The sequence below is a fragment of the Thunnus maccoyii genome, chromosome 13, assembly GCF_910596095.1.
Source record: "Thunnus maccoyii chromosome 13, fThuMac1.1, whole genome shotgun sequence".
NCBI classification, from domain to species: Eukaryota; Metazoa; Chordata; class Actinopteri; order Scombriformes; family Scombridae; genus Thunnus; species Thunnus maccoyii.
The window spans coordinates 20,130,805-20,158,593 of NC_056545.1; the positions used below are offsets into that span (position 1 = coordinate 20,130,805).

General features: G+C 39.4%; 2 protein-coding genes across 6 annotated transcripts; one reads left to right on the forward strand and one right to left on the reverse strand.

The window, feature by feature from the left end:
• Positions 1 to 591: 591 nt before the first annotated feature.
• On the forward strand, positions 592 to 3,613 carry gsx1 (GS homeobox 1). Its single transcript, XM_042431762.1, has 3 exons — positions 592 to 788; positions 2,210 to 2,747; positions 2,857 to 3,613. The coding sequence occupies exons 2-3, from the start codon at positions 2,369 to 2,371 to the stop codon at positions 3,207 to 3,209; spliced, it is 732 nt and encodes a 243-aa protein (XP_042287696.1). The 5' UTR covers positions 592 to 788; positions 2,210 to 2,368; the 3' UTR covers positions 3,210 to 3,613.
• A 5,411-nt stretch (positions 3,614 to 9,024) lies between these two features.
• Positions 9,025 to 24,172, reverse strand: arhgap31 (Rho GTPase activating protein 31). Of its 5 annotated transcripts, XM_042430412.1 has the most exons (14): positions 23,552 to 24,172; positions 23,226 to 23,312; positions 22,756 to 22,928; positions 19,405 to 19,507; positions 18,677 to 18,821; positions 16,776 to 16,858; positions 16,572 to 16,679; positions 16,214 to 16,356; positions 15,919 to 16,129; positions 15,599 to 15,720; positions 15,174 to 15,230; positions 14,373 to 15,023; positions 14,118 to 14,266; positions 9,026 to 13,625 (listed from the first exon to the last, which is right to left on the reverse strand). In XM_042430412.1, the coding sequence occupies exons 2-14, from the start codon at positions 23,273 to 23,275 to the stop codon at positions 11,544 to 11,546; spliced, it is 4,077 nt and encodes a 1,358-aa protein (XP_042286346.1). In that variant the 5' UTR covers positions 23,276 to 23,312; positions 23,552 to 24,172; the 3' UTR covers positions 9,026 to 11,543. The 5 variants fall into 5 exon arrangements, with proteins under 5 accessions (XP_042286348.1, XP_042286346.1, XP_042286345.1 ...); XM_042430411.1 differs by lacking the exon at positions 23,552 to 24,172 and having other exon boundaries at positions 23,226 to 23,535; XM_042430413.1 differs by lacking the exons at positions 23,226 to 23,312; positions 23,552 to 24,172 and adding an exon at positions 23,024 to 23,219.
• Positions 24,173 to 27,789: the final 3,617 nt, after the last annotated feature.

The following is a 27,789-nucleotide window of genomic DNA, read 5'->3' on the forward strand; positions in this document are numbered from 1 at the left end:
AATAGAGTCTTTATAATGTGAGTGGGCTATTTCCCTCGATTATTTATCTATCTCAGTAACAAGTGATTATGGAGAATGAGATTCTTTGCACTTCTGGCCCGCGCCTCCAGAGGGAGGTCAAAACTATTTGTCAGTCTCCAGTTGGGATTGCAAATTAGGATGAGCCTCCCTGCGTGACGACCCATGAAACCTCTATTCCTATCCACGGGGTGACTTCTGTACATAATTTGAAAATTAGAGCCTTTGATAACATCTTTATGTTGAGCAATACATCAAGCTGCCAGCGGCCATCCAGCCTGTCTGCACGCAGTAGAAAAAGCTGCGTTTTGTTTAAGCCAAATTACACACAAATTAGTCTGTTTTATTCAATCTGGCAAACTCTTGAGAATGAAATAGTGCTTTAACATATAATAGAAACAATGGTGTTTTTTAATGGTTTGTTTTAAACACGTCATTAACTCATTAACTAATTAAGAATCTGATAGAATTGTATTTACAGGTTTCAGACATTGCAACGCGATTGGCAGACTGCTAAATGGCAAAAATCCTGGCAGGGAATGAAAGAAAAGACTAATAAAAAAATTTAAAATGGCTCTTGCAGATATAACAGGTTTTTGTTCGAATGACTAGATCTCGTTAAAGGGTTTAACTGCTCCTAATTTGTACCTACTTTAATGGCGCACCCTAATTACAGGTCCTGTCTTTATGGAAGATTAGTGGTGTGAAGCTGAGCACATTAGGCCTCTTTTATGAGGAGATAAACAGATCATCATCACACCGTCATGTGGGTATGTTTTGGTAGCTGAAGGGCTCGTTCCCTGGACGTGATAATTTATGGGAAATGTTGCAGGTGACTAAAATAAATCTAAACAGATCATGAATTAACCCCAAACAACACATACCTCAAAAAATCAAAATGAATACTGCAGTTATGCATGTGGACTCGACTAGCTCACCGTTATTTTGGCCTCGTGCAAACATAACGTCCCGAGGCGTTAGCTTGAGCCCAGTTAAGGATGTAGCTAATATATTTATCATTCATTTTAAGATATCAACAGATTATTGGTTTGTGTTCGCCTACCTAAGAAAGAGAAAAAAAACAGTAAACTCGGAGGAAGAGAAATCACATTCCACTATTTACTCACACATTACGGGTCCCGTCCCTTTGAAAGTCTTGTTCAGAGAGCCTTAAAGTGAAAGAAAATGTTTTCCTATTACTTAATTCAATCAGAGCGCGAGGCGGGGGCTTCACGCGCCGCGCATTGGGCTCCTCTATGACAGAGTCGCCTTTGTTGCGTCTATCCGCCGCTGTCACACACTTTAATTCGACTCTCTTTCTCTCTCATTGAAAACCCTCCACAATGACATTCAATAAGGGCCACAGAGTGAAAACCTGGTTATTTTTACATATTCTTTCCCCCGACTCGGCAGGGGCCCGAGCAAAGGAATTAATCACTGCTCTTTAACAGCACTGCCTTCAGGCAATGACTTGTCCCTTTTTTTGTGCCCAGAAATGACACATTAACCTTAAAATGGATATGCATAAACTTTACATTCAGCTGTTGCATTTATGTTTTGCGCTGTCAGTAAAGTAGCCACACATGTACAGAAGACTCGTCAGGCTGCACATGACGAATATTTAACCACAGCCACATGTGACACATATATACAGAAATTAATATAAGAATGATGGCTGTTTATTCAGGAAAAAAAGACATGAAACAGTATATGTTTTACTGACTTTACCTTCTCGTTATCCCACCAGATAGTACAGGCATAATGAACATATAATTTTGAAAGAAATTGATGGGAAATGTTATTAAAATGTGAATTTTCTGAAAGTTTTCACGAGTATTCTCCTCCCTGCCTTTGCTACACAGTTTAAAGACTATAAGATATAGTAACTTACACGTACACATACCTAATAGGCTGCTTAATGTCTAAGACAAAACTTGAATACATACACTGGCTTTCCGAATGTGACAGAAACGTTTTCTCTCGCAAATTTAAGCTGTGCTCTATGATAAAATGAGAGTGATGATAAAAGGGAGAATGGGCAGTGCCGCCTCTTGCGGCGTGGGTGGGGCTGACAAGAATAGACTACATTATGCAGTTCATTTAGTTAACAAGTGAAATAATGGGGAAGCGTGCAGTGGGAATGCCGAGAGAAAGGCACAAAACCCTATTGAGAGCTCTTGGCCGCTTACAGCGTAACCGTCACATGGCCGAACCGAGTCCACGGCGGCTATTTAAGGAGCTGCTGTGCGCCTTCAGCACCACTTCGCTGTCCACAGTCCCGAGGAGAGCAGGCTGACACCACGACGCGCCGGCTTCAACTTCAACCACGCTGAGCAACAAGTTTGCAAACATGCCGAGATCTTTTCTCGTGGATTCCTTGATTTTAAGGGAGGCAAGCGACAAAGGAAACGAGAACAATCCACCTTTATTTCCTTACGCCGTGCACTCGCCTCACCACCCGCACGGGCTGCCGGGCTCCTGCCACTCCAGGAAAGCCGGACTGCTGTGCTTCTGCCCGCTGTGCATGACCGCGCCCCAGCTCCACCCGTCCCCACCGACACTGCCGCTCCTGAAAGCGTCTTTTCCTCCCTTCACCTCACAGTATTGCCACTCAGCTCTGTCGAGGCAACACTCTTCATCCAACAGCGTCAACCTCAGCCACGGACCGGGGATATATCAAGCTGCGTACTCAGTCCCAGACCCGCGGCAGTTCCACTGCATCTCAATCGGTGAGTATTTTGACTAAACGAGTGCTGCTGAGTATACAAAGCCACATTTCACCTGCTTTTCATAATATCTGCGTGGCTGACCATCTCATTCTTCATCTTATTTTCACAGAAAACAGCAACGGCAAACTTCAGAGCAGCAAACGCATGCGCACCGCCTTCACCAGCACACAACTTTTGGAGCTGGAGCGAGAGTTCACCTCCAACATGTACCTGTCCAGACTGAGGCGCATCGAGATCGCCACATACCTGAACTTGTCCGAGAAACAGGTGAAAATCTGGTTCCAGAATCGCAGAGTGAAGCACAAAAAGGAGGGAAAGAGCAGCGGCCAAAGGACTGGATCACATAACTGCAAATGCTCGTCCCTGTCAACGGCGAGATGCTCGGAGGAAGAGGAGGATGACATTCCCATATCTCCTTCCTCCTCCGAAAAGGACGACGTGGACCTGTCCGTCTCTCCATGAACTCCACCCTGCCTCCCCTTTGAAAGATTTTGGTCCTCATGGTTTTGAATACAGCCAAAAAAAGACTGTTCCACTTGTGTTCAGTCGTCTGTACATAGAAAGAGAATATTTAATCAGGGAATTGCCCTGAATTATTGTATAGCTGTATACATGTTGTACGTTTTGTATGTAGTTTTTTTCTGAAAACGGTCCATTTGTTGTTGCCAATCCTATGAGTATGATAGGCATATTTGTAAAGACAAACCCAAAATGACAAAAAAAAACAATAGCAACATTGTTTCTTAGTATTTTGGGGAAGACAGTATTTTGTATACATGATGAATACTGGTTAGATTCATTCTGTGTGGATGGAACTGTGACTTCAAACTTGGAAAGCTGGAGAGAAATTCCCTCACTGTCACATCGCTGAGATCACCCTGAAAATTATATCTTCAGTGTAATTGAAAAATATTTATTTATTTAAAAATGTTGATACTTAAATAAAAATATTTCTGAGCGGTATAACCTGCGTTGTCTTGTGAGTTAAATGTTTTGGTCTTTACGCGCCACTGAGCGCGCACAGTGGCGCACATGGTAAACTCCAGCCAGGTTGATATAAGCAGTTTGGACTTTACTGGCTGCAGAAATTCAAATGAGGGAAAAAGTTGGTGTTGTGAATGTTAGATAATGACAATACTGTGTGACAATTTGGTCAAAAATAGTAACATTAATCACATCTCTACACATTTAAACTGACTGCGCTGTATGTGGGAACGTGTGGATGTGCGGTGCATTATTAGATATTTCAGACTCAGTTTCTTTGCAATTTTAAGCAATATATATTTTAATATTACTTTACATTAAGGTAAAACTGCTGTGCACAATGAGTGTTTGGTCTTCATGTTATGAGAAGATAAAGAAAAGGTTCATAATTTTTGCTCAAGGTGCCAAAAAGAAATTGGGATGGATAGTAATTTTTTTTAGATTCTCAGCCTGTCCTGCACATTGCAGACAAATAAAATGTGCTTGTGTATTCTGGGTACATTAGGCCATATGAGCTGAACTACATCCTGAACGAGTAAATGAAATGCTCGGTAATCTTTATCACGCAGAGGTGATAAAGACATTGTGAAAGGGTCCTCTTATGGGCTTTCCCTGGGGGACACTCAACCCAGATATCACTGCCTGGTCCTTTGGAGCTCTTTTCAAGTTTCACCCCGGCTGAAATGATCTGTCTCGTGTGACTGAGTTAATAATCAGCGTGGGTGTATAATGGTGCATCAGGATCGTGCATATCTTAAGATATCGATCTAACATGAAAATAAATGAGGAAAAGACACAGTTTGGTGTCCATGGCCCACATTGTTCTATTGTTAACGCACCAGTGTGCTCAAGTTTATTGTCGCTTTTATGAGCTCCAGGTGCGTTTTAGCCCTAATACAAGCCTCTTCTACTCAGCCAATATTATTTTTAAATAAAAAAACATAATTGTTAATTAGCATGTCATTTGATTTTGTTAATAGAAAATAATTAAAACCACAAAATGAAATACTGTGCCATGTCAAATAATACGCAGCATTCTAAGAAATAAATCCAGTCTTTTAGGCAAAGTACTTCTGTAGGCTATTCTGGTTAAATTAGTCTAAAATTATGTATATTAATTTTTTTTACTGTAGTTTAAAATATCTATAAATATCATGTCCAAAAAGAGGATACTATTGTTGGTTTAGCGTAAAGTTCCAGTTTTGTTCGCCTATTTTACGCACCGCTGCAGCTGCTCTGTGGCTGAATCTTTGCTTCTTAAAATGATATTTATTATGTTGAATAGGCTTTAAATTATATTTGCTTCCTTAGAAACGTATCTCTGGACTTTTTCAAAGGGAGAAAAAACTGTTCTTAAATTGCGTACAGCACGTTATCTGCATCAGTGTGCCTTTTTTGGACGTGAAGTTTCACTTGTAAACTTTCATTTAATTGTTCACTTAACCATTTTAACAAAACTCTAATATTTGCATTTGTTAAGATATGGGATTAGACTATTTTGTTAATTGCACCATAGAGCCCCATTTTGCTCACAACGTCCTCTGCAAAGCGCCCTTTATCCATTCAATAGCCCGGGGGTATGCGCCCTGGGGGAGCTTATACGCTCGGTGCTCCAAATGCTCAATTTATTTATTCTTAATTTTGTGCCGATCAATTCATTGAAGCAAAAAGGACTACGGTGTCTTTTTAAAAAGAAGAAAAGGGAATTGTGGACGTAACCTTGACGGAGCTGAGGAGAGGGCTCCCCTGACGCTGGAGAGCCGCTTGAGTCAACAGGCGCCCATCTAGCAGACTCGCCCCTGTCTTTATTCTGGCTAATTTTTTATTTACGGCTTTTCTTTGACATGTCTCTTATCTATCAGATTAAAAGAACAGCTTGTAACAAATCAGTCTGCACGATTTACAACAGCATTAAAAGGGGACAAAGGGAGCAGGCAGTCAGTACCTGAGAGTCTGGTAGACGGCGCGGCGCTGCAGCTGATTCGATGGTTTGAAAATACGCACGAAACAAAATACTTGAATCCTGAAAAAGAGCCTTTGTACGTTTCTTTAGAAATCAAGCAATTCTGCATGACAAAGGACAATTAATAAGCCGTCTTTTCACGACCAGCAGCTGGTTTCCCCGTCAAGGAAAGTTGGAAAAAATTCAGACTGAATGCGCGCAAAAGCCCTTTGCGCGCAGACAGCAACCCAAGGTGACCCATTTGGCACAGTTAAAATAACCAAGCCGAGGTAAAAGCGAGGGAACTGTCAAAAACATTTAAGCTGAAATATCTTGAAATTGCAAATCCCTTTATGTGGAGGGACGCTGCCGATGTGGGTTAGTCGTACAAAGGAGGTGGTTAAGTTGGAGAGGCTTTGGAAACGGACACGTGGCTTCTCAATGAGAGCTCTTTTGGACCCGCGTGGCTTGCTGTGGCACTGCACATTCAACTACTTTAAACTTATCCAGCTTAATAAATGTGTGTAGTCAACCCAACATGTTAACCTGATAACTTTAACAAAATACTTTATAAACCTTTAAACACTTTAGCACATTTATAACGTGTTTGTTTACTCGTTTTTACAGGACAAACGCCTGCTGCTCCAGGCTTGAAACCTCGCTTGTAAATGTGAAGTACTGAGTTATTGTTGGGAGAGGGAAGACTATTTTCAAGAGGATGCTTTTTTTAAAAAGCATCAAATGCTTCAATACGTTTTTATCTTCAAATGTCATAACTTTGTGTGTGTGGTGGCGGTTTTTATTTTGCGTACAGCTGCTTTTTTTGCCAATAAACAGCCTATTGGAAGAAAATAGTTTACTGACATAAATATAGAAATCTGAGCATGTTTATCTTATCTGAAATGGCAAAAGTTTTACATTTGCATTAATACAGAGAAGGCAGCTAAATATAAATTCTATAACAGGTACTTTCTCCTATATTTTGGCACAACTTCACACTAACAACTCGACATGGATCGATGCAACGGCAGCAGTTTAATTTGCTCAGGATGTTTTTTTTAAAGGACTGTGGTTAAAGTGGGAAAATTCAACAGCAACACGTCTCATTATGGAACTGTTAGTGGTGACAAAGTGTGTACATCCTGCTCAAGTGTCAGGGAAGGAAACCGCTCGTCATTGCCTTGAACTCCCGAGTGTTTTCTGCTGCAACATTTGAACCCATTCAGCTGTTCATAATCTGTTTAACAGCTAATCAGTAATGTAAGATGAAGGACTGGCACGCAGCTTCACTTTTCCTCAGTTCGCCCCTCTAATTGAATATTCAACGCGCGCACCGCGCTGCTGCCTTTTTTCAGCGTGGTGAGAATACGCCTTTTTAATTCTCGGTCCATACACAAGCAGTGTCAAAGGTCGAGAAATAATGAACTGCGCAGACATGGAAGTGACCTCTGCAAGCGCCACCGCTCGTCCAGAATGAATGCTTCTAAGGGAGATTTTGTTAAAAATATATATATATATTGTGACATTTGGGTAAAATTACATTTGTATTTTTCTGCCATCGTAACGCGTTTGACTGCTGTCACCTTCAGTCAGTACACATGTGAACATAGACTCAGCAAGATGCAAACAGGCGCTGATCAGTGATACTCCAACACCCAGGTAAAAAAAACAATTTTGTTTATGTGGACTTACGTACGTAGATTAAAAATGTACTGTATGTACATTTGTTGCAGCAGGCCTTCACTCTGTATTAGTAGGATATTGATTGTTTCAAACAAATATTTAATACACATACAACTTGACCTGTGGGTCCATAATAGTTTTTTTTTAATTATCTCATTGTGAAGCTTCACTCTACTTTAGGAAACAGCCGAGAGGATTCAGTTGAATCAGTGTGCCAGTGATTAGACTTGGTTGTGGTTTTAATATACGGAAGCACGCGGTGTAAAGTAAGAAGTTATTTTTAAAAGGACGACAGAGAGGCAAGTACAAGTTATTTACTGTGCGCACAACCTGAGTAGACGCACAAACATATTGGTATATGGCTCGCAAAGAGATGGCGTTTTCCGTCATAACTGTCACATTTCGACCACAGTGTTTGTCAGTAGTTGGGACATTTATGTCTCTACAGCACACATCATCGTGTCTGTCAGCATGTTTTCAGTAGCTCTGTTTATCACGCAGCTCAATCCTGCAGTGTGGTGCAGGAGCGCCATCTGGTGGCAAAGACAAGACACAGTTTGGAGATTTTGTTCATTACCAATAGATAATACACAACCCTGCTGTGGGGAATTTTGAAAAAAAAAAACCCAAAACTTTGTTTTATTGATAATTAAATTAACATTATTTTTGTAAAACCAGAGAATAGGTCATGGGGAACTGGCAGGGACTGTAAACCTCTAACTGCATTTGGCAAAGGCGCAACCATGAATGTTTGACTTATTCAAGGCAGCCACCATGCTCAATGTTTTCACTGTAGTCAGCAGTTTTATTTTTGTATGATATGGGAAGAAAAAAGCAGGAGTGCTGCTAGGTTTCAGCCAGACCACATATAACTGGGTGCAGTATCACCTTTGATCTCCAATGGGCCCCATCCGTCTCAGGGGCCCCTTGAATACTCCTCATTCACACAGTAGCACAATCTCTTTTATCTTGCCCCTCTCTGTGAGCTGCTTTCTGGAGGACTGTATGAAATTCATGAAATTCTAAAGAAAAAATAGAGGTTAGTACACCCATGTAATATATTCAATACCTCAGTTGTTAGAAGGTTACTAACAACTGGACTGAAAAAATCAAAGTCACTAAGGCTAAAATTAGACAGCTAAGCGAGTGAACTACATGCTAGTAGTAAAAATGATACTCAGAGATACTTTTTGACAATATCTTTAAATATGTATAACTTGTGTGATTGTATTCCCATATATGTGCTCACTTAAAATATGAGAGAAGAAGCAAAATAGAGAAAAGAAGTGTCTAAGTAAAGATTTGAAGAGAGAGAGGTGGAAGAGGAAGAAAAGACAAATGCTTAATTACCTGAGTCGTGTACAGTGTAAAGCCTGTTTCACTTGTCAAAAACACTGCAATCAGTAGTTTCCTCTCACTCTGAGTTCTGACTAAGTCTTTAAGTCTGACAACAAGGTGATTTGGAGTGCCAAATGAAACCAACAACACCTCCAAATAACATGTTGTTGCAATGAAACAATCATTGCAACAACATGTTATTTGGAGGTGCTTACCCTCCAGTCCTTACCCTCTCTCATGATGTTTATCAAAGTGCACAGTGTAAATCACACAACTGCTGTTTATTTTGTTTCAAAAATCTTTAAACTGACCTGCTTTATTGTGGCTCAGAGTTCCCTGAAGTGTAAATCTCAAGTAACATTTAACAAAAATCAGGTGAGTTGAATTTTACAGTGTTACAATGTTACAATGTCACAGCTTGACACTTTAGGTTTTAGTGAATGAGTCACATTAACAGAACCACTGATTGATGTGATTTTCAGAGCTTTTTATTCTCATAATTTTTTGTTGTAACAAAACTCACCAGGTGTCTTACAGTATGTACATTGCTTCAGGTGCCATCATCGGGATAATTAAGGCAAAACTCCACCTTAAAATCCTCAATTCACTTGTTTTTTTTTCCTCCTGTGAATACAGACAGTTCACTCAGTGATTTTCAGTATCAACAAGTATACAAAAGTTACAAAACCAAGAAAAAACACTGATATCCCCATTAACATACACATGTTTTTTTTTGAATAAACACTATAATCATTTGTCCAATCCATTCAAACTACAGTATAAAATACACTGTGACCTCTTTCAACATCCAAACTATGTTACATGCAGGGTGCTCACCCACAAATAGCACAAATGGTAATCATATCAGATCCCGTGTTTGTAAAATGCAAAGAAAAGAAACAAAACCCTGTTTTTTTCAGATGCTAACATCAGACTCAAAGCACCATCAAGGTCCAAACACATTGAATACAGTCAGCGTGCACACAGTCAACCTCCAGTTTACAGTCAGGGGAGCAGCTCCAGGATTTTACTTTACATAGATACTCTTTGCTTTTTTTCTACAATGCTGGTTTCTCATTATTGTCAAAAACAACAAATTAAAAACTGCCTTAAAATACAAAGCTTACAGAAAATAAAGATACACATGAATTAAAGTCCTTCTGTGGGTAAATACTATTAAGTTTCTGATATATGTATATCAGAAAAAGGATTTTCCTCTTAAATATCAGCTAAAAATCACATTGATCTCAGCTTATCACAGAGCCAAAAGTTACATACAGTATATTGTTTTACAAGTATAAATTTTACTTAATGTTATGTGTAAGTTATTAAAGGAATAAATAAACACATCTTCAGCAATATCTTTCCTGCAAACTACATGATCAAATTCATGGCTGTTAAACTGTTTAACAGTTTAATCGTCAGTTTACCTTTTTACTTCTTGTTAACCTTTACTGTACACTTCCTGCATTCAGAGCCCTTAATGTCCACCTCATGACCTCATGCATGAATATTTATGTGAAGATGTAATAACCTAATACATTATGAACTTTATACAGTGACCAAAATCAATCCATCAGCATGTCATAACATCGTTGACACAGAGAGAAATGCAACTTGGCCCTCACAACTTTATGAAGATGCTGGAACTGCACCAAACCAGAATAACGTCTATTGAAACATTTTCTGGTGCTCGCAAAATTGAATCCTGGACAAAAATGATTTTCAGTCAAGTTTAAGCAACTAATCTTCATGAATTTTAAGTATGATGTCCGTAAACCATTATTCTGCTGCTAATTTGTTAGTTAACAGATGTGATTTTCAACAGTCAAAGGCTCTGAGCAGATCTGGCAGTGATGCACTGTGACTGTGTAGTACCACATGTTTTAATGTCCAAATATCAGATATACTGTAACTTGAGTATGAAACTAGAGCTGCAACGATTAGTCGATTGACAGGAAATTAATCTGCAACTATTTTGATAATAGAATAATCATTTGAGTCATTTTTTTAAGCAAAAATGCAGAAAATTTGCTGGTTTTGGCTTCACAAATGTTAAGATTGCATGCTTTTCTTTGTCTTTCTTTGGGTTTTTGGCTGTTGGTTCGAAAAAACAAAACATCTCAAGGCGTCATCTTTGACTCTGGCAAATTGTAACAGTCATTTTTTTAGTTGCAGCCTTATGTGAAACTAAATGTCTGTCATTCTTAAGTCACCTCTGAAAACATTTCCTTCATGTCACATTTTAAGAGCGCTCAAATACATCATGGCTTTATAACAGGGTTCCCACATCTTCTTCAACATCAAATTCAAGGACTTTTGAGGCCCAATTCCCTCAAATTCAAGGACCCAACACAGCATAGTTGAGACACGGATCATGGTTAATTACTGTTACAACACAGAATTTTTATGAGAACTACAATGAGAACTTTACAGATGCTCACAGACTATGTGGTCTCTTGCTTTCTCTAACACAGCACAGATATAGCACAATATTCTATTCTTGAACAAAATATATAAATTCAAGCACTTTCAATGACCCATGTCTATTTATGTCTACTTTCAAAAACTTTCAAGGCCTTGATTTTTTTCTCTCACAAACTTTCAAGGATTACAAGGAACCCATGGGAAACCAGTTATAAAATCTCTCTCAAATACTTCATGGTTTTACAAAAGGAATCATAATTTTAAACAAATTCTTGATCCTTCAAGAAATACATACATAAAACAAAATACTATGATTTACAACAGATTATCATATCATCTTTTTTCAGTTTCCATAAAACTTTCCTTATATTCTGTGTCTATGTACAAACACTCAGTCTCATAATCAGTGACTGTGCCTCCAGTCACTCTATCTGCCTGTGGCTCCTGCTGTCAAATATCATCGATCTCCTCTGCGGCTGGTAGAAGCAGCTGGTCGACGTTTCCAGTCTCTGACCACTTTTTGGAATAGTCATTTTGTTTTGAAGAGCGATCCCCTCTGGCGTCTTGAAATTCTCCGCCATCTCTTTAGAAAACGCATTCACAGCTGATGTGTCATTCATGCTCCTGATGGATGACAGAAGCTTGCCGTCGTCGCCTGATGGCGGATAGTCCATGATGGGAAAGGGAGGGCTGAGCAGGATGAGACTCTGCGGCCTCTGCCTGTTCCTGAACGATGGCCTTTGCATGATGTTCGTTCTGTTTGGTCTGGGGCAATCCACAAAGACTTCAAGACTGGGAGCATGTCGCCTTGTTATGACTGGCAGTTCTGGAGTGGACGTGGTCCTTGCAGACTCGGCAGATTTCTCTACATGTGGGTGTCTTTGGTGTTTGGGAGCTGGCTCTTTATTCTCCAGCTCCTCCTTTAGATCTGACATCATCGGAGGAGGTGCGGAGTTGCTTTTCTCTGCGACCATTTTAGGATATTCCTTTTCTTGTTCCTTTGCTGCATCGACATCATTCTCGTGTCTGGAGTGAGGTATCTGACTATACTGCACCTTTGGAGGTACGACAGGCACAGCTTTGGCCTGGCACGTTTTTATCATGAAGGCGGTTCGGACTGATGACACGCTGACTGGGGCTGAATTTCGGCGTAGAGGCGCCTGGCGATCATTCAGAAACAATTCCAACTCCGAGGGTAGCCCGTTATTTACAGCTCCAGTTGAGGACAGTAATCCTCTCTGACATGAGGAGAACTCCGATGAATTGCGGTTCTGCTGATTAGATATGTCTCTAATGTATCTGTGCCCCAGGTCCAAGTTAAGAGAGTATGGCCTGTGCTGTCTGGGAAAGCTCTGTTCCTCTCTTCTCTCTGAAGCAGCTGACTCGCAAGAAATCTGTCTGTAAAACCTCTGAGATGACTTCTGTTTTGTTGTGTTGCTCTTCCCTGCGTGAGCTTGTGTTGCATTACTGCTGTTCACACTGACCCGTGTAGGTATTGATGGCAAATACGTCCATTTTGTGTCTGGTTTGCAACTGGAAGTTTGAGGAATGTTTCCTGAGAGGCGTTCAGTGCTCTTAACGAGAGATGTTTTATTAGATTGTTTATTATCGAATGAAGGAGATGACGTCTTTCCCTCCTCTGAGCTCAAAGGCTCCGCTACACAGCCAAAGGGTGACAGCTGCTTAAACAGTTCCTCCACGTCAGGTGAGTGCAGAGGACTGGTAACCCACTGCTTGGTGGAGCTAAGATCCTCCCAGGGCTCCACCAAGTCCAGCTCCTCTGAGGTTGCTCCGCATCCTCCTTCATCGTCGTCGAGGTTTGGCAGCTCCAAGGTCCTACGTCTCTCCTCCAAACATACTGAAAGCCTCTGAATGAGTTCCAACTCAGGAATCACAGTCTTCTTCACTCCACCACAGGAGACGTTTTTGTCTCCTTCAGGAATTTCATGTTTCTCTGATTTTTTGTGGGGGTCATCTGCTGCTGAGAAGCCCCGAACTGTTGGAGCATCCTCTAACATCAAATGACTTTTAACTTGAGTTAAGCAGGTTTCCTTAAAAGGAAGTTGGCTATAAGCTGGATCATCTTTCTTCAGGGATGTTATATTTGGGGAGATCTGATGCAGTTTCTTATTTTTTTTATCCAGCATTGCAGCAGGGCAGACATTTTCTGTGTTTCCACCGACAACTGCATCAAAGTTTTTGTGAAGAGAAAATGGGATGTCTGACTCTGAGGGTTGTTTCTTTGCCGAGGCTGATCCAGTGGCGATAAAGTGATCACTCAGAGAGGTATTTGACGAAAGATCCCTACATAACAAAGTCAGAGACGGAGAGCTGCGGCTTCTTTTTGACTTCACATCCATCGTTAACTTCATGTTTTCACAAGTGTTCTTGGAGGAGGAAACAGGCTTAAAAGTCTCATCCAGCAGGTCAATTTCAGGTTCAGTTATCTTCAGTTCTTGATTGAGATCAGACCACAGCTCTTTCCCAATAGAGGATCCCATGTCCTGAGAAGTAATGAATAATAAACAAAAGAACAGAAGATTAAAAATAACCACAGTGAGGACACCATTCATTTCTCAAACAAAACAAATAGTCACCATATAAGCAGATTTCACAGCTCTCATTACCTTTCTAGAAAACTGAATAATAAAAGAGTTGGAAAAAACACAACTACCGTAACTTTAAGATCTCTTAATTTAATGCAGGAATATGTGAAATCAGAATACAGTGCTACTGTTTCACCAGTAAATCCCAGCCATTTTTACTTTGGAGAGTTGCAGGGACCAGTGATGAATTTGAAGGCACTGACAAGTAGCCAAATCTAATACCACGTGGTCCGCAATTTTCAGACTTTGACTCTTTTTTGTTTCTTTTAAATCTTAATGAACTTGAATTCGTCAATTTATCATAAATCAACAGCACCAATGAATGATAATGTCTGTAATTCTGCTCCAGTAGAAGTACCATAAGCTAAAGTTCAACAGCAAATGATTTACCTGTTGCTTTGCTGTAGGCTGGTTGTGCAGTTCTTTCCCAGGAGATGGCGCTGCATCTTTGCCTTCTCTTGCATTTGCAATGGATGGCTGTTCCAGTTCAGAATTGTTGATCCCTTCTTGACCTTCTTGCACTACTTCTTTGCTTGTATCTAAGGGGAAAACATGTTTTTAACTGTCTGTACACTACATTTTATGACTTGAATATGAAACATAACAACAAGCATTTTAAAATGTGATAAAGGAAGAAGCCCTCACCCTCTGGTGGGACTCTAGACGCCGGCTCCTCCATGTTTTTCTTCTCTGTTCCTTCCTGCTTCTTGGGTTCCAGTTGGGGGAATGTATTGCTCTTTCCACTGTTGCTGCTCTGCTCCGCAGTCTCCTTGCAAGGTTTCAGAGCGGCTGCAGCTGCTTTTTCCTTAGCGTGGCCTCTGCACGGCGTGCTGTTGGAGCTGATAACAGCGGAAACGCGCAGTGGCACGGACACAGCGAAGGGCTCGGATATGTTGACGGCTCTTCGCTGATGCCTCGGCGAGGATTCCAGAGGGAAGAAACTTCCTGGGAAGGAGGGTCGAGACGAGCTGTTGTGGGAGGAGCCTGAGTACAACATCCTCCTGTTTTTCGGAGACGTGGGCTTGTAGCCGCTGCCGTCATCACCTTTGAACACCTTCAGTTGCTCTGGTAGTGTTTTTTGAGGGGGAGAAGAAGCACCCGGTGACCCCTTTTGGTTCATACTAGAGCTCCAACCTCCTGTTGCCCCGTCAGCTTTCTTCCCTTTAAACTCCCAGTTTTGGTCATGTTCATTCAGGTCATAGAGCGAGTCAGATCCCAGCGTTCTGGATTTTACATCTGGAACATAAATGCTGCCGGGTCCACCAGTTGGACTATTGTTTCCTGTTCTGTCATCATCTGTGGAGTAACAGTAATGTAAAAGATAAATAAAAACTGTAAAAACTATATTTTCACTGTAATAGATTCAACAACACCAATTTATAAAGAGGCAAAGACAAAGTTGTAGTTTGTAATATTTTCATGAAAATTATAATATCAAGGATTTACCTGTTGGTAAGGAGCACAAGGACTCCATGCTCCTGGATGGACGAAGAGCTGCCTTTTCTGTGGAAAAAAACAATAGAGAACACTTTAGCCTGTAAAATTTAAGAACATGTTTTGACACATGGACTGAGTTACTGTTAAAATTTCCACTAATATGGAAATGGTTTTGGACATTGCCTGTTTGGCTTGTGATGCCTTAATACACAGTGATATCTTCATGCTGCCTCTCATGTCTACAACCAAAAAATGATTTTTTTTCCATCACAGCTGGTTTCATTTGAATATATTTTTATATATTTTCTATAGGCCTCAAGAGGTGACACTATGTTGTATTTCACAAGAAAAGAAAAGCAAAAATGAATATCAGAGAAAAAAAAACCCATAATGTGTATGATTGATTATTGTTGACATTCTTGTTGGACACTCACCTGTGATCCCCTGTGCCCTTATGAACACGCTGCCGTTTCGGCTCAGTTTTCCCTTTGAGTCGACAGACCTTCCCAGGTTGAAGATGGACTTCCACTTCTTAGATTTCCCAGAAAACTTTCTCCTAAAAGATAAAGAGATTATTAAGCATCAGACAGCTTGCTTTCAATAAAAAATACACTGATTTGCATGAATTAGGCACATGTGCACACATTTATTGTCAAATTAATCTAAAATCATAAGTGCATCAAACACCCTGAAGCATATGGTTTGTAAATTAAACTCATAATGACTCAATAGACTGAACCCAAATCTGTCATACTTGCTGTCTGATATGTCTATGACGGTGTGGTAGAGCGTTGCAGTGCTGGTATCAGGCAGACTGTTCTCTCGCTGACGTTCTCTATGCACAGGATGGTTTGGACTTAAGGAGCGGGCTTGGGCTTCTTCCAGGCTCATCAGTTTCATCGGCCCACACTGACCACTGATCGGGAGTGTGGCATACTTCTTCTCCCCACACATCAAAGTTGGCCCTAGAGAAGTATAATGAGTCAGTTCATTCCAATACCAGTTTGAAGGGCTCAGTGGTGATTGTTTGTATTTTAGGAATGTCGTACCTTCTTTGGGTTTGATTTCCACAGAATCATCGCTGAAGATCTGCTCTGTGTTGTTTAGAATAAACTCAACCACTGACTGTTGTATCCGCACCTCCTGGAAAGCCATGTCTCCATTACCAGAAGAAGCCTCAATATCTTTAGATCTAAGAAAAAAAAAAAAAATTGAATTTCAGATTTGTTTCCTATTGCATATACTCCAAAAAAAGCAAATTAAGTTCATGAAAGCTATGTATGAATAAAGGAGCAAATGAGATTTTAAAAAAATCCTCTTTTGGATGGGGGTTGTAACATTACATTACATTACATTTTGCATTGACAAAAAAAAGTTTTTCAAGCACATCTGTTTAATGAAACTCACCTTAACAGATTTGGAGCCCAAACCAGGGCCAGGTTGCGTGTGTGCATGTTTGTCTGGGTGCTTAAGGTTGCAAGGTGGGCCAAGTGTTTGGTGAGGTACTCCAGAGTCCTGAGAACAGTTGACAAAATAAGTAAAACTTAGCAAACAGGACTATCAATTGTACAATTGTCTTAACTGTTGAGAGTGAAAAGGGCTAAAACTCACTTGAAGTGAGGGGTCGGCAGTTCTTTGATGACCTTCTGAATGTGAACAAGTCTTTCATGATCTCCCCGGACCGAGGCCGCTTCCTGCATGTAAAATAGACACATATCATGTCAACAAAACTCCAGGATTGGTAAAAAAAAAGAGACTTGAATCCATGTTCTCTTTTCAGTTTATGAAACACAGTAAAGTAGATTTTAATCACTACTCCACCCTGAATATGAACTGAATTCCCAAGCTTGTGGTCTCAGCCTGAGAATTATCTTCAATTTGTCCACAAAACCTCCATACATACCCTTAAACCAACATGACCTCTAACATCTGGTTTTTCTCAGGTTACCAGTGAACAAGATCAATGCATTGATGGACTGCAGGGTAAAGCTATGATCTCACTGCACAGCTTGTCTGACCTGGACCTTCCCTGCTCAACACATGTAAACAAACACATGCTGGTGTGCGTGCAGTCAAACTAATGTGATTGAGGCCCAAACAGCTGAGCAAGTTAGCTGCATTTGTGAGTCATGTGTGAGTTCATAAACATAAGTTGTTCTTCAAACATGCTCTTGTGCAGTCTTGTGGCAGAAACACAATTCCCCCAAAATGGATAATTAACATTAAGTATGGCATGACAAATAAATATCACAAAAGCTTCCATGCCAACCAAGTATCTGAGAATGGATGGGAAACACTGAAATTAACTTCAAATTAAATATTACATCCAAAAGGTGCCGCATCAAACGTGCGAAAATTAATATCTCGTGTTTTACTCAATAACACACACAACATCAAATATGCAGCCCATCTGACACCCAAGGAACTCTGCTTAGTGCTCATGTTCTTGAGGATGACTATATTCTTTCCAACAAAACTTGAGAAAAAAAAAAAAGTTTTACAACAGGGCTCTTGTGTGTGTATTTTTTACACCATGTGAGGAACTGATTTTTCCTAAAACACTGGAGTTTTCAGGCACGAAGCAAACACAAGCAGCACGAGATGTACGAATGCCAAGTTATGCAAATGGCTCGGCGAGGTACACAGAAAGCTACACAGAAAGCTTGAAGCAGGCCTTACAGTTTGGTATTTCTGTTCCCTTCTCTCCTGCTCCTCTCTAAAGTCTCTTTCACGCAGTTCATCCAGAAAATGTTGCCTTAAAGTTTCTCTCTGGTGCTACATGTAGTGATCGTATCTTCACAATTTTGGCCACACAGGTTGCTAGTTGTGTGTGGAATTGACTTTAAGATCTCAGTATACTTAGTGTTTTTGCTCTTGCTTCATTACAAAACCCTCATGTGACCCAAAAAGGGTAAAAAAACAAAATGTTTTTAATTTTTAAGTCAAGCTCTTAAGTCATATACATGTATGTGCATCAGAAAAAAATGATTTGGTGACAGAGTAGGCCACAAAAATCGCAAACACAAACAATAAAATAGACTGTAAACACTCAGTTTCTTACAGTCTATTTTGTCATATATGGAGGGACAAATGTTCATGATTATGAGGCAGAAAAACCTTTAAACTTTTAAATGATAACGATGATAACGATAATAAGCCAAACTGGCAGGCAGCAAGCCAAGTCATATGCTTTGTTTACAGTTCAGCTGACATCTGCTAATGGTGTTATTTTCTCCAGGGAGGAGATTTAAAGAGCTGATCAATAGTGAGCCAGAGAGCTGAGGTTACAGTCGTGAAAAATCATAATAAATACAGTCGATATAGCGTTGACACAAATATACTGAGGGACTGTGTGGAATAAATAGTGCTTATTGACATCTGGTGTTTTGGTTGCCATTCTGCCTGTTAATAATTACTTCTTTGTACTGTCAAACCACTTCTGGGTCACACAGATATTTTTTTCTCCCCTTTAGCAAAACTGTAAATGTGACATGAATGTGATTTGTACTTACAGTGAATTTGCTGTATAGCTCATATGTGAGCAGAGGATTGGGTAGCTCCCTGAAGTACAGCTTACATAAGGAACCCACACAGTGGATGTCCTGGAGGTACACTTCCTTTGTAAGGTCAGGGCACGCCTCAGAGCTGAATTCCTGCCTGCACACAAACACACACACACACACACACACGCAGTTAGCTGAATGCTTTGATTGTTTAACACCCTTGCTAAGTACTGTTGCAGTATGCTAGATTAAAGTGTATCCAGTCCACTAATGTTGTTATAGCCAAAAAAAGAAAGCTCAGTGATAATCTGAAAAAACAATATTATAAATATACCATGTCTATTAATATATTTTGGACCCTGAAGATAAGAAAATCAGCCGGACAGACATTTATAGGCATGATTTGAGATAATATTTGATTTAGCTTAGCATCAATTTTTTCGTGATTTAACTGAGGATAATTGGAGCTGTTCCAAACAGGATGTATACACCAGTGATTACAGAGGATGAGTAAAGCAATAGTAAGGGCCTGAAGAACATACAGCTCACAACCGGTAGACCAAGATTTTAAAAACTCATTCTGTATCATGAAATTATTCTTTTTACTTTGTATCAATGTCTAATATTTTCTATGACTTGAGGTTTTTGATGTACAGTAACATCAGAAAGAGCTGTTAGTACTGCAAATCTTGAGAAAAACATTAGCGTACAAGAAACGCGTCGCATGAAGTTAGTACCTGAGACGCTGGATGTTTGAGGTGACCCCCGACAGCCTGTAGATCCCGTCCACAATACCATGCTCCTCAATAAACTCTGCACATTTCTTCAGAACCTGAGGAACTTAAGTTTAAAGGTTGTGTTAGTCATTTCTGCAAACACTCTGACATGTAAACACTGTTGGGGAGGCATGTTGGAGAAACTTAAACACATTTTTTCCCTCCTGTTTTAGCTCTTTGACAGTGCAAGTACTGTTGGATTTGTGGGTGATTCAGGCCACATGAAATCTTAAAAGCAGGAGAAGGAAACGACTGTCAGTGTAATGTTTCAACGGTAACAATGCACATAATGTTAACTTCATGGTATGGGGTTTGTTCCACTATGGCCACTTTCTATTCCTTAGGGCCGCTGATTGTAGGTGGACTTTGACAGGAAGTTAAAAATGGTTTGTTTGTTTCAGAGGAAGGTTGACACACCCAGTCCTTGTAGCTGGTATTACTTACGACATTTCCTCTAATAGAAAACGGCTTTTGAAATGTTACCACTGACCTACACAGCTCCCTGGACTACAGTACATCACCCTCTGTACACAACCTTGTTTGGATGCACTTTTTTTTTTAAATCACCAGATTTAGCTGTTGCTCAGTGTCTGTTAAATCACATGCTTTGATTCAGTCTAAACCACAATTTCCCTTTAGCTAATAGTGAAAATAACAAATGACTGCAAATCTGAAGCTGACTGTGTTGTATTAATGATCACATAGGGATTTTTTGATGACCAAACTTAAGATCAGCAGTATTTTATCTATAGTTTCCCAAAGCGTGCGCAGACTGGTGCAGATTAGAAAAAAATCAAATATGGATTATTTGCTGAAACTATTTTCAAATATAAAGAATAACAACTTCAACTGGATCAAATTTAGTGTCTCACATGGACCAATGCGTCAACTTTTACCTTCTCAGTAGCGCATTATATTATGAAGTTATGAGTAAGTAATGATGTGTCAAAGAAGAAGCTTAATATCCTTTGAGTGTTTAGGTTATACAGTATGTGATATTTTTTTAAACCTTTTGATTGTACAAATGAATGTTTTTATTTTATTTCATGATGCCCATATAGTTGGTTGTTTTATCGGTGGTTCCTCTACCCAGTTGTAGACTATTCCAGGATTTAATTACACTTTTATGTTAAATGTCTCATGGTGGTAAGTACAAACTGATCATCCTGCAGACAACATGTAGAATCCATCCTCCACAAAATGAATGAACATTTTCGGCAATGGCTAATTTCTCCGTAATCACCATGGACACCAAGAATCTGCCATTTACATTCTCATGGGTTAGACTTAATTGGACTTTCAATTACATGCTTGTGGTCGAAAGCTGGATGATGAACAACTCTGGAGCCTTCATTTAGTGACTCTCAGTCTGCACTGAAGGAAGATGTCTGCTTCATGTAGTGGCAACAAAATACAGTTTGACTTTCGACTGATTTTTAAAGATACTTTGTGACTCAGACTCAGTTTCGGCACGGAGTCAACAGATGCAAATTGTTTGTTTCTGCAATAATATTCAATGTTCCATGAAATGCTGAAGCTCCAGCTGCTGCTCAGTGGTTGGCTTTACAGAAACCCTTAACAGCCCTTCCCAGTCTCTCTCCTTTTGTCAGGTTTTACAAGTTTGCCTACGCAACAACACAAGGAACATTTTATGGTAACATTGTTGTATGATGACTAAAGCACTTTTAAATGGTTCATGACCAGTTTCGCCAAACCTTTGTGTATGTGTATTTGCAACATTTCCCTCCTCCAGAGGACAGTTGACTCACTGCTTCTAAAATAATGGTAGTTTTGCAATAGGGACATGACATATATGTTCTAAACAAAATGCAGAGCTTAACAATTATTATTTTTGTCCTCATGAGACAGGATGTGTGAGCTTTATACCTTTTTTTGTCCGACACAGCATTTGAAATCACCCTCAAATGCTAATATTGCCAATAAGATATTTTTTAGCTCTTTGAAGAGTTTGTTATATCTCTTCTTATATCTCTATATCTATCGCTGTTATATGACAAATCTTAGAGATTATCAACAATTTGTGTTATACTGAAGTGGAGAGAGTGTGATGTTAGCTGTCAGGTTCTATTGTATTATAATTACTAAAGAAATGGGGATATATTCATATTCATCTTATCAGAGGGATGTACTTAATTATCTCTGGCTGTATGTAAAGATCCTCAATAATATCATGAGACTGTGAGTGTTTGAGCATGCAACTTAACATTGTGCTGGATTATCAGTGCAGTTGTGATGCTAAATAGGGATCCACTGGTTGTCAAACACTGTCTGTACACACTCTATACAGCTATACAGGCAATATTAGGGCATCAGGTATACTGCTCACAAATAAAGTTTAAAATAAAAGTTAAAGGCTTTTTTATGGTCACTAGTATCTAAACTGTCTGTGTCTGTGTTAGGTAATCAGTGCCTTCCAGTGGTATTCATCATTAAAATGCAGTAACAAACTAATGCTCCTACAATTTAAAAAACACAATACGTCTGACGGATATCTATGACGGAGGGGTATCCAAACCTCCTCCCTCACTTCCTGCCCTGAATGCCCCGCCTTACATTGTGGATATGTCCACCCCAGCAGGTCCTCCTCAAAGTTATCCTCAACACAGCTATCCATATGCCTGAGTTGACTCTGCACGTGGTAGATTTCTGTTCAATCTTTTCATGACATCATATTGCTGCCAAAAAAACTCACAGATGATGGTTGTAAGAAAAGAACAAAACATATGATCAGCAGAAGGAAAAGACTAAATAAAAGTAAAGAGTATAAACATCTACAGCAAACCTGACTGCATAGTTGAATATGTGATCAACCTCTGTTCTTTTTTTCTCTCTTTGGCTCCTTATTTTCTCTCCTCTATAGGCAGCAGCACCGCCCAGTCTTTTGTCAGACACAAAACTCGTCATAGGAACTATAGTCACTGTAGGAAATTGACACAAAAAAATTAAAGTGCCACACCCAAAGTCACCAATGGCTATTTAATACAGCCAATAGTTGAATGAATGGTCTTACTAAATGTAAAACACATGTATACTCACAATTCATACTATATATGTAATCCTTAAGCAAAGCCTGTATTATGTAAAGACACTTTTTTGTCTTTACTGTCCTAATTTCACCATATTATGTGTATATATAAACTATACTAATTTAGGAAATGACTAATAAAACTCAGTATAAATGTTATCTTCTCTGTATGAGTCAAGTAACTGATGTAAGAAACAGGAGGTACTTTGATGATAACTGCTTGTAAAGAGTGTTAGATTTCAAAGAAAGCAAAATAAAAAGTTTACCATCTTGTCCTGAGTTCTGGAGATGTTCTATCAGGTCACAGCCGAACGCATTTTCACTTCCTTTCTTTTTGGACTTCTGCTTAGTCCCTTTATTCTTCATGTGGCTCCAGTTAGTAGTCCAGATGATTAAAACAAACAGATCCTTGGAAGCGCAGCGATCGATCCATATGAGCCTGAGAAAGGGTGAGTTTGTAGGTCAAAAAGCAGCCACATAGAAATCCCAGCAATCAGCTCCCAAACGTCTGCATCCGCTCACATTCTGACTAACCACACACTGTTGGAGGCTGAGAGCAGAAGTGACGTCACTTTTTTAACTTTAAGTCCTTTAGATAGGCATTACTTTGAGTGATGATCAAAGAAAAGACATGGTGTGACTGTTGGTTCGCTGGGACGTGGCAGTCCACTGCTTTATCTCTGAAGGATTTGCAGAAACAGCATTAGAATCGGTTGGTTTCCTGTTGTTTTTTTACCCCCAGCCAGTCCTCTCTGCTCCTTTATATCTCCTCCTCTTTTCCTTCATTCCACACAGTCTCCCCTGTTCACTGGCTTCTCTGTAGCTGAGAAAGCACACATGAATCAATACGAGAGAGGCAAATCATCTCAGGAGCACTTCATTTTTAATCTGATTTCCCTTTTAAGATTTTTCTAATACTGTATTCTATGTTTAGAGATGGACTCGTGGCAGTGGTGTGGCAGGGATTTTTGAAATGTTGAGACTGTGTAAAGGGGAGGGAAGTGAAGTGAGGGGAGGAGAACAGCTGACTTCTGTTTCTCTCCTGGTTTAGGAATTACTGACCTCTTTTATCCAGTTTTTTTCCTCATGTGCCCAAACTCAGTGCTAACGGGAAAGCTGCTCTCTGCCTTCCTGATTGCTCCCAATGTATACAATTTCCTGTGCAAAGAGCCCAGGCTCGAAAACAAAAACAGACGGGTTCTGAAGGAAGAGGGAAGTGGGAGGTGACTGAAGTGAGGGCCTGAAGGGCACAGATGGGAAATGGGGGGAGATTGGGGGGGTTGGGGTGACGAGATGGACACATGGTTCTCATTACTAACTGCAACACATTTTATCTTTTTAAAACTTGACCACAACTTTATAAAAAAAAAATAGTTGATTGCATTAAAGGTGAAGTATTGATGTTAGTTTTGTGAAGTAAAGTAAGTTTTCCCCCAGTAAACTTCTGTTACATCCTGTCTTAAGCAAATGTAGTCTTATTACATCATTGTATTGCAGTGTGTTGGCTAAGAGGGATCATGAAAAACTCCATGTGAAGTGATGACATATTCCTCATATTTGAAGACTTCGGTTTCACATGTAAAATTACAGATTCTAAAACCCAAATTCCATAAACTGAGGTTTGAAATTTTGCAGCTGTGAAATACCAAACTGTCCTTGTGGTGATATTTTAAGACCTAATCACTGATTGCAGTATATTTACCCCTGTTGGACCACTGTCAAACCACAACTAACCGCAATGATTTACTGGATTTTTCAAAATTAAAAGTTGACATAAGAACTGAAAGCAGAAAAGCAATTCATAGCATAGCTTTACATGTCTGCTGCATTATTGGTTTGGTTTGGGAGTAAACAGAAGTTTTTGACAAAGTTTCACATATTCTGATTTACAAATGTGACACAATACCATGCTGGCTTGGTTATTCAGCCACTGGCATACAGTATGGTGCTATTGATCTCATACATCTAGTGCATTATGAAAAATGTAAAATTGCAGACTCAAATGATGCACAAGAAGTACGGTTCCTAAATCCATCAGGCCTTAAGAGCATATCAAACCTTAGCATATTTGAACCTGCAATAACGGATTTTTTGGCCACTGAGGAACATTAACATATTATCACCTTTTAGTTGATATGACAAACTTGTTTGCTGAAAGTTGCCTTTTTTCACATCCAGCAGATACAGCGCAGCATTAGCATTCATTTGGAGTCGTGTGTCTGGCTACCAGGTGTGGTGGCAGTTTCTGTAATAAAGACTCACAAACCAGAGGATGTTTTTCTTGGTTTAATACACTTGCAAGCGGGTACAATACCAGCAACAGATACATAGAGTTGTCTTAAGTAAAGTACAAAGTTATGCTCTGAGCAGTCCATTATTATACTCTTAGCAGATAGATATGGACAACATCCTCTTCAGTTATCTCTACACTCACAGTTTGCTATTGTTTTCTCAACAGACTACACACACGCACAGTCCATCACTGTCCTTTCAACGGACAGGTGCAACCGGCCTGTTATCTCTGCAAAGTAGTTTCACTAAAACATCACCAAAGTATAAATGTACATAGCAAAGTATCAGAATAAGTATAACATATTGTATTTTTTCCATTGCACAGGCTAATGTTAAATCCAATATTCACTCTCATTTTAGCTCTGTTTTGGTTTTCACTAACTCCTGAGGAAAATATTGCTCTAAAAAATGCTCCACTATGTTCACCAGCTAATTGCTAACACTGTCTGTCTGTTGTTTGGTGCTGAGCAGGGAGTGTACAGTGGGTTTTTAGGGTTTTATGCTGAAACCAGCTGCCTGCTGCATGAGAGCAGTGAGAGTAAAACAAAAATTTGCAATTTGGAAAACCAAAATAATGAGCTGAAAGTTGCTACGGTATAAAGCTCCATACACCTTTCACAGGCAAGCAATCATGTGATCCATTGTTAATAACAAGGATGGTGTGCAACACCTAGTTTACTTTGCTATGCTAACTGCTATGCTAGTTAAGTATTCTAGTTAATTTTGCCTGTATTCTTGGAAAAAAAAATTGTGCGCAGATTAAGCACTGCAATCACCCATCTGCTCTGCCTGATTATTCTTATTCAAGGTTATGGATGAGCCTATCATAGCATACACTGTCTCAAAGGAAACACAACTGATAACACACACACACACACAATGTACAAACATTATCTAGAGTTTCCATTGTACCTGACCTGGATGACTTTGAACTGTGTGAGAAAACTGGAGCATCCAGAGGAAATTCACACAAATGTGCTGCTGGGCTGCTGTAAAAATATACTGCAATGAAATAGTTTGACATTGGCAGGCATGACTGATAAATCAATTTAAAAATAGGTTACTTTACATCTAATAGTTGAATCTTTTGAGAACATGTGTGAACTCAACTAAAGTCTAGATAAAGTCTGGATTTTATATTCAATCTTGTACGTATTTCTTTCCCATACATTATTGCAATTACAAGACATTTACATCCCACCAATGAATTCATACACTCTTGTGTACAAGAGTTACTATATTTACAAGCATGAACAATACAGCACACATCACCACTGGCATTCTTTTAGCATATCTGAATGGACTAGTTTGTAGAGTAGATCTCAGTGTTCTATCTTGTAGAGTTGATATTTTTGTGCTGAAAGTGTTTTGTGAATGTCACATGTGAGCTAGATGACCGGGCCTGGCCTCGACAAGACAAAGCTTTCTTTCTGCACCATAGGAAGAGGAGATGACATCATTCTGTCCATACAAAGCCTCAGACATCCCGCTCTTTCTTTGCACGGGTAAAAAAAAAAAAAGAAGTCTATGCTGAGAAGATCTGAATAATAAGGGGTTACTTTTGTCCTTACTTTTAGTACATGTCCTCACTGTGATGCAATATCTTGGTAGATCTGCAGCACAATTTAGCTTCTGCTAAATGTGAGGGAGTGGAAACTATGCAATAATCAGGGAAAGTGATTCAAATTACAAAATATTCCTTTGTTGTTGATTTGAAGATGAAGATAATGTATTTCATTGATAATACAGTTCATGTTATTCACTGAGATAGAGCAGAACAGTCTAGTCAATACTTGTGATGAAAAACTCTACTCCATGATGGAAATAATCTCATTAAAAAGTGTTCAGAGTTTAAAGAGAATAAATCCAGGATTGACTGATGCAAGTCGATTTTTTTTCACTTGGTTGCACCCTTCTTATAACATTTTGGCTCATTCTTATTTCAGTTGCACCGAAACAGATGTGTGAAATATATAATTTTAAAAAAAAATGCAGTTTACTACAAAACCAAACCAAGTTTCCAGCAGACATGCAAATCTAGTGTGACATGCAGCTTCATGTCTGCATTATTTTTCTGGCTTCTTCTCTTGTATTGATATGCAACACATAACGTCAAGAGTGCAGGAAACATTTTGTCCTCATGCCTCAAACAGCTAGCCTAAATTTTGACAGAAATTTGTGGGCTGGCATTGTGACATTATAAATAATGCGGTTACTGTGTGATTCCAAACAAATAAAACTGCACCATTACGCAATGAAGGCATGGTGACAGTTCATGTTTGGGATACCACTGTCTATATTTAAAACACAGTATAATCCTCTGATAATTTAAGTGTTGAGTACTCCATAAAGGAGAGTAAACTACTTTTAAAAATGAGGAGCTGATTTTATTGCCCAAGATGATGCTGACTCATAATGGACAGTGTTCAAGCCCTCTTACGATTCGAGCCAACTCTGAAACTGGAAACATTCATCACTGTGCACTCACATTCAAAGCCTGGAGAATTAAATATCACAACAACTCCCTATTTAATCATGTCAAATCATATAATCATAAGAATCATACAGAATAAATCCACAGGTTTCTGTCCTTGTTTTTTGAAAGTCAAAAAACTGTCACATCAGACTGACATAGGTTTAAAAATGTGTTTTCATTTCTTTTCTCTTTTTTTTTTGCTAAGATTTGTTTATTTTCCCTTAAATGGTCTGCTCCTGTGCTGTCCAATTTTTCAGCCAAACAGAACTTAATCATATGGTTATCGTTATGCATTAAGGCTAATGTTTCACGAATTGCCTGTAAATAGAATCAATCTTTCAGTAATTAACAAGAGACTTCACTCATGTTTGCAATAATGGATACTGTGCTCTCAAGGCCCTCCAGTGGTCAGATCCATGCACTGCAGGCTGTTGCCATCCTCGTGGGACTGTGCCTCTTTTATGTAACCTGTATCATACCTTTCATAAGTTATTTATGCCATTCCAAATAAGCAGGGAGAGACTTTTTAGAG

Bases quoted from the DNA above. Each gene is read 5' to 3' on its own strand.
- gsx1 (XM_042431762.1), top strand. From the start codon at position 2,369: ATGCCGAGATCTTTTCTCGTGGATTCCTTGATTTTAAGGGAGGCAAGC. The intron at 2,748-2,856 runs GTGAGTATTTTG...TTATTTTCACAG, and splicing joins GTTCCACTGCATCTCAATCG to AAAACAGCAACGGCAAACTT.
- arhgap31 (XM_042430412.1), bottom strand. From the start codon at position 23,275: ATGAAGGAAAAGAGGAGGAGATATAAAGGAGCAGAGAGGACTGGCTGG. The intron at 22,929-23,225 runs GTAAAAAAACAA...ACCCTTTCTCAG, and splicing joins GCAGAGAGGACTGGCTGGGG to GCTCATATGGATCGATCGCT. The intron at 19,508-22,755 runs GTAAACTTTTTA...TTTAAACTTAAG, and splicing joins CCAGAACTCAGGACAAGATG to TTCCTCAGGTTCTGAAGAAA.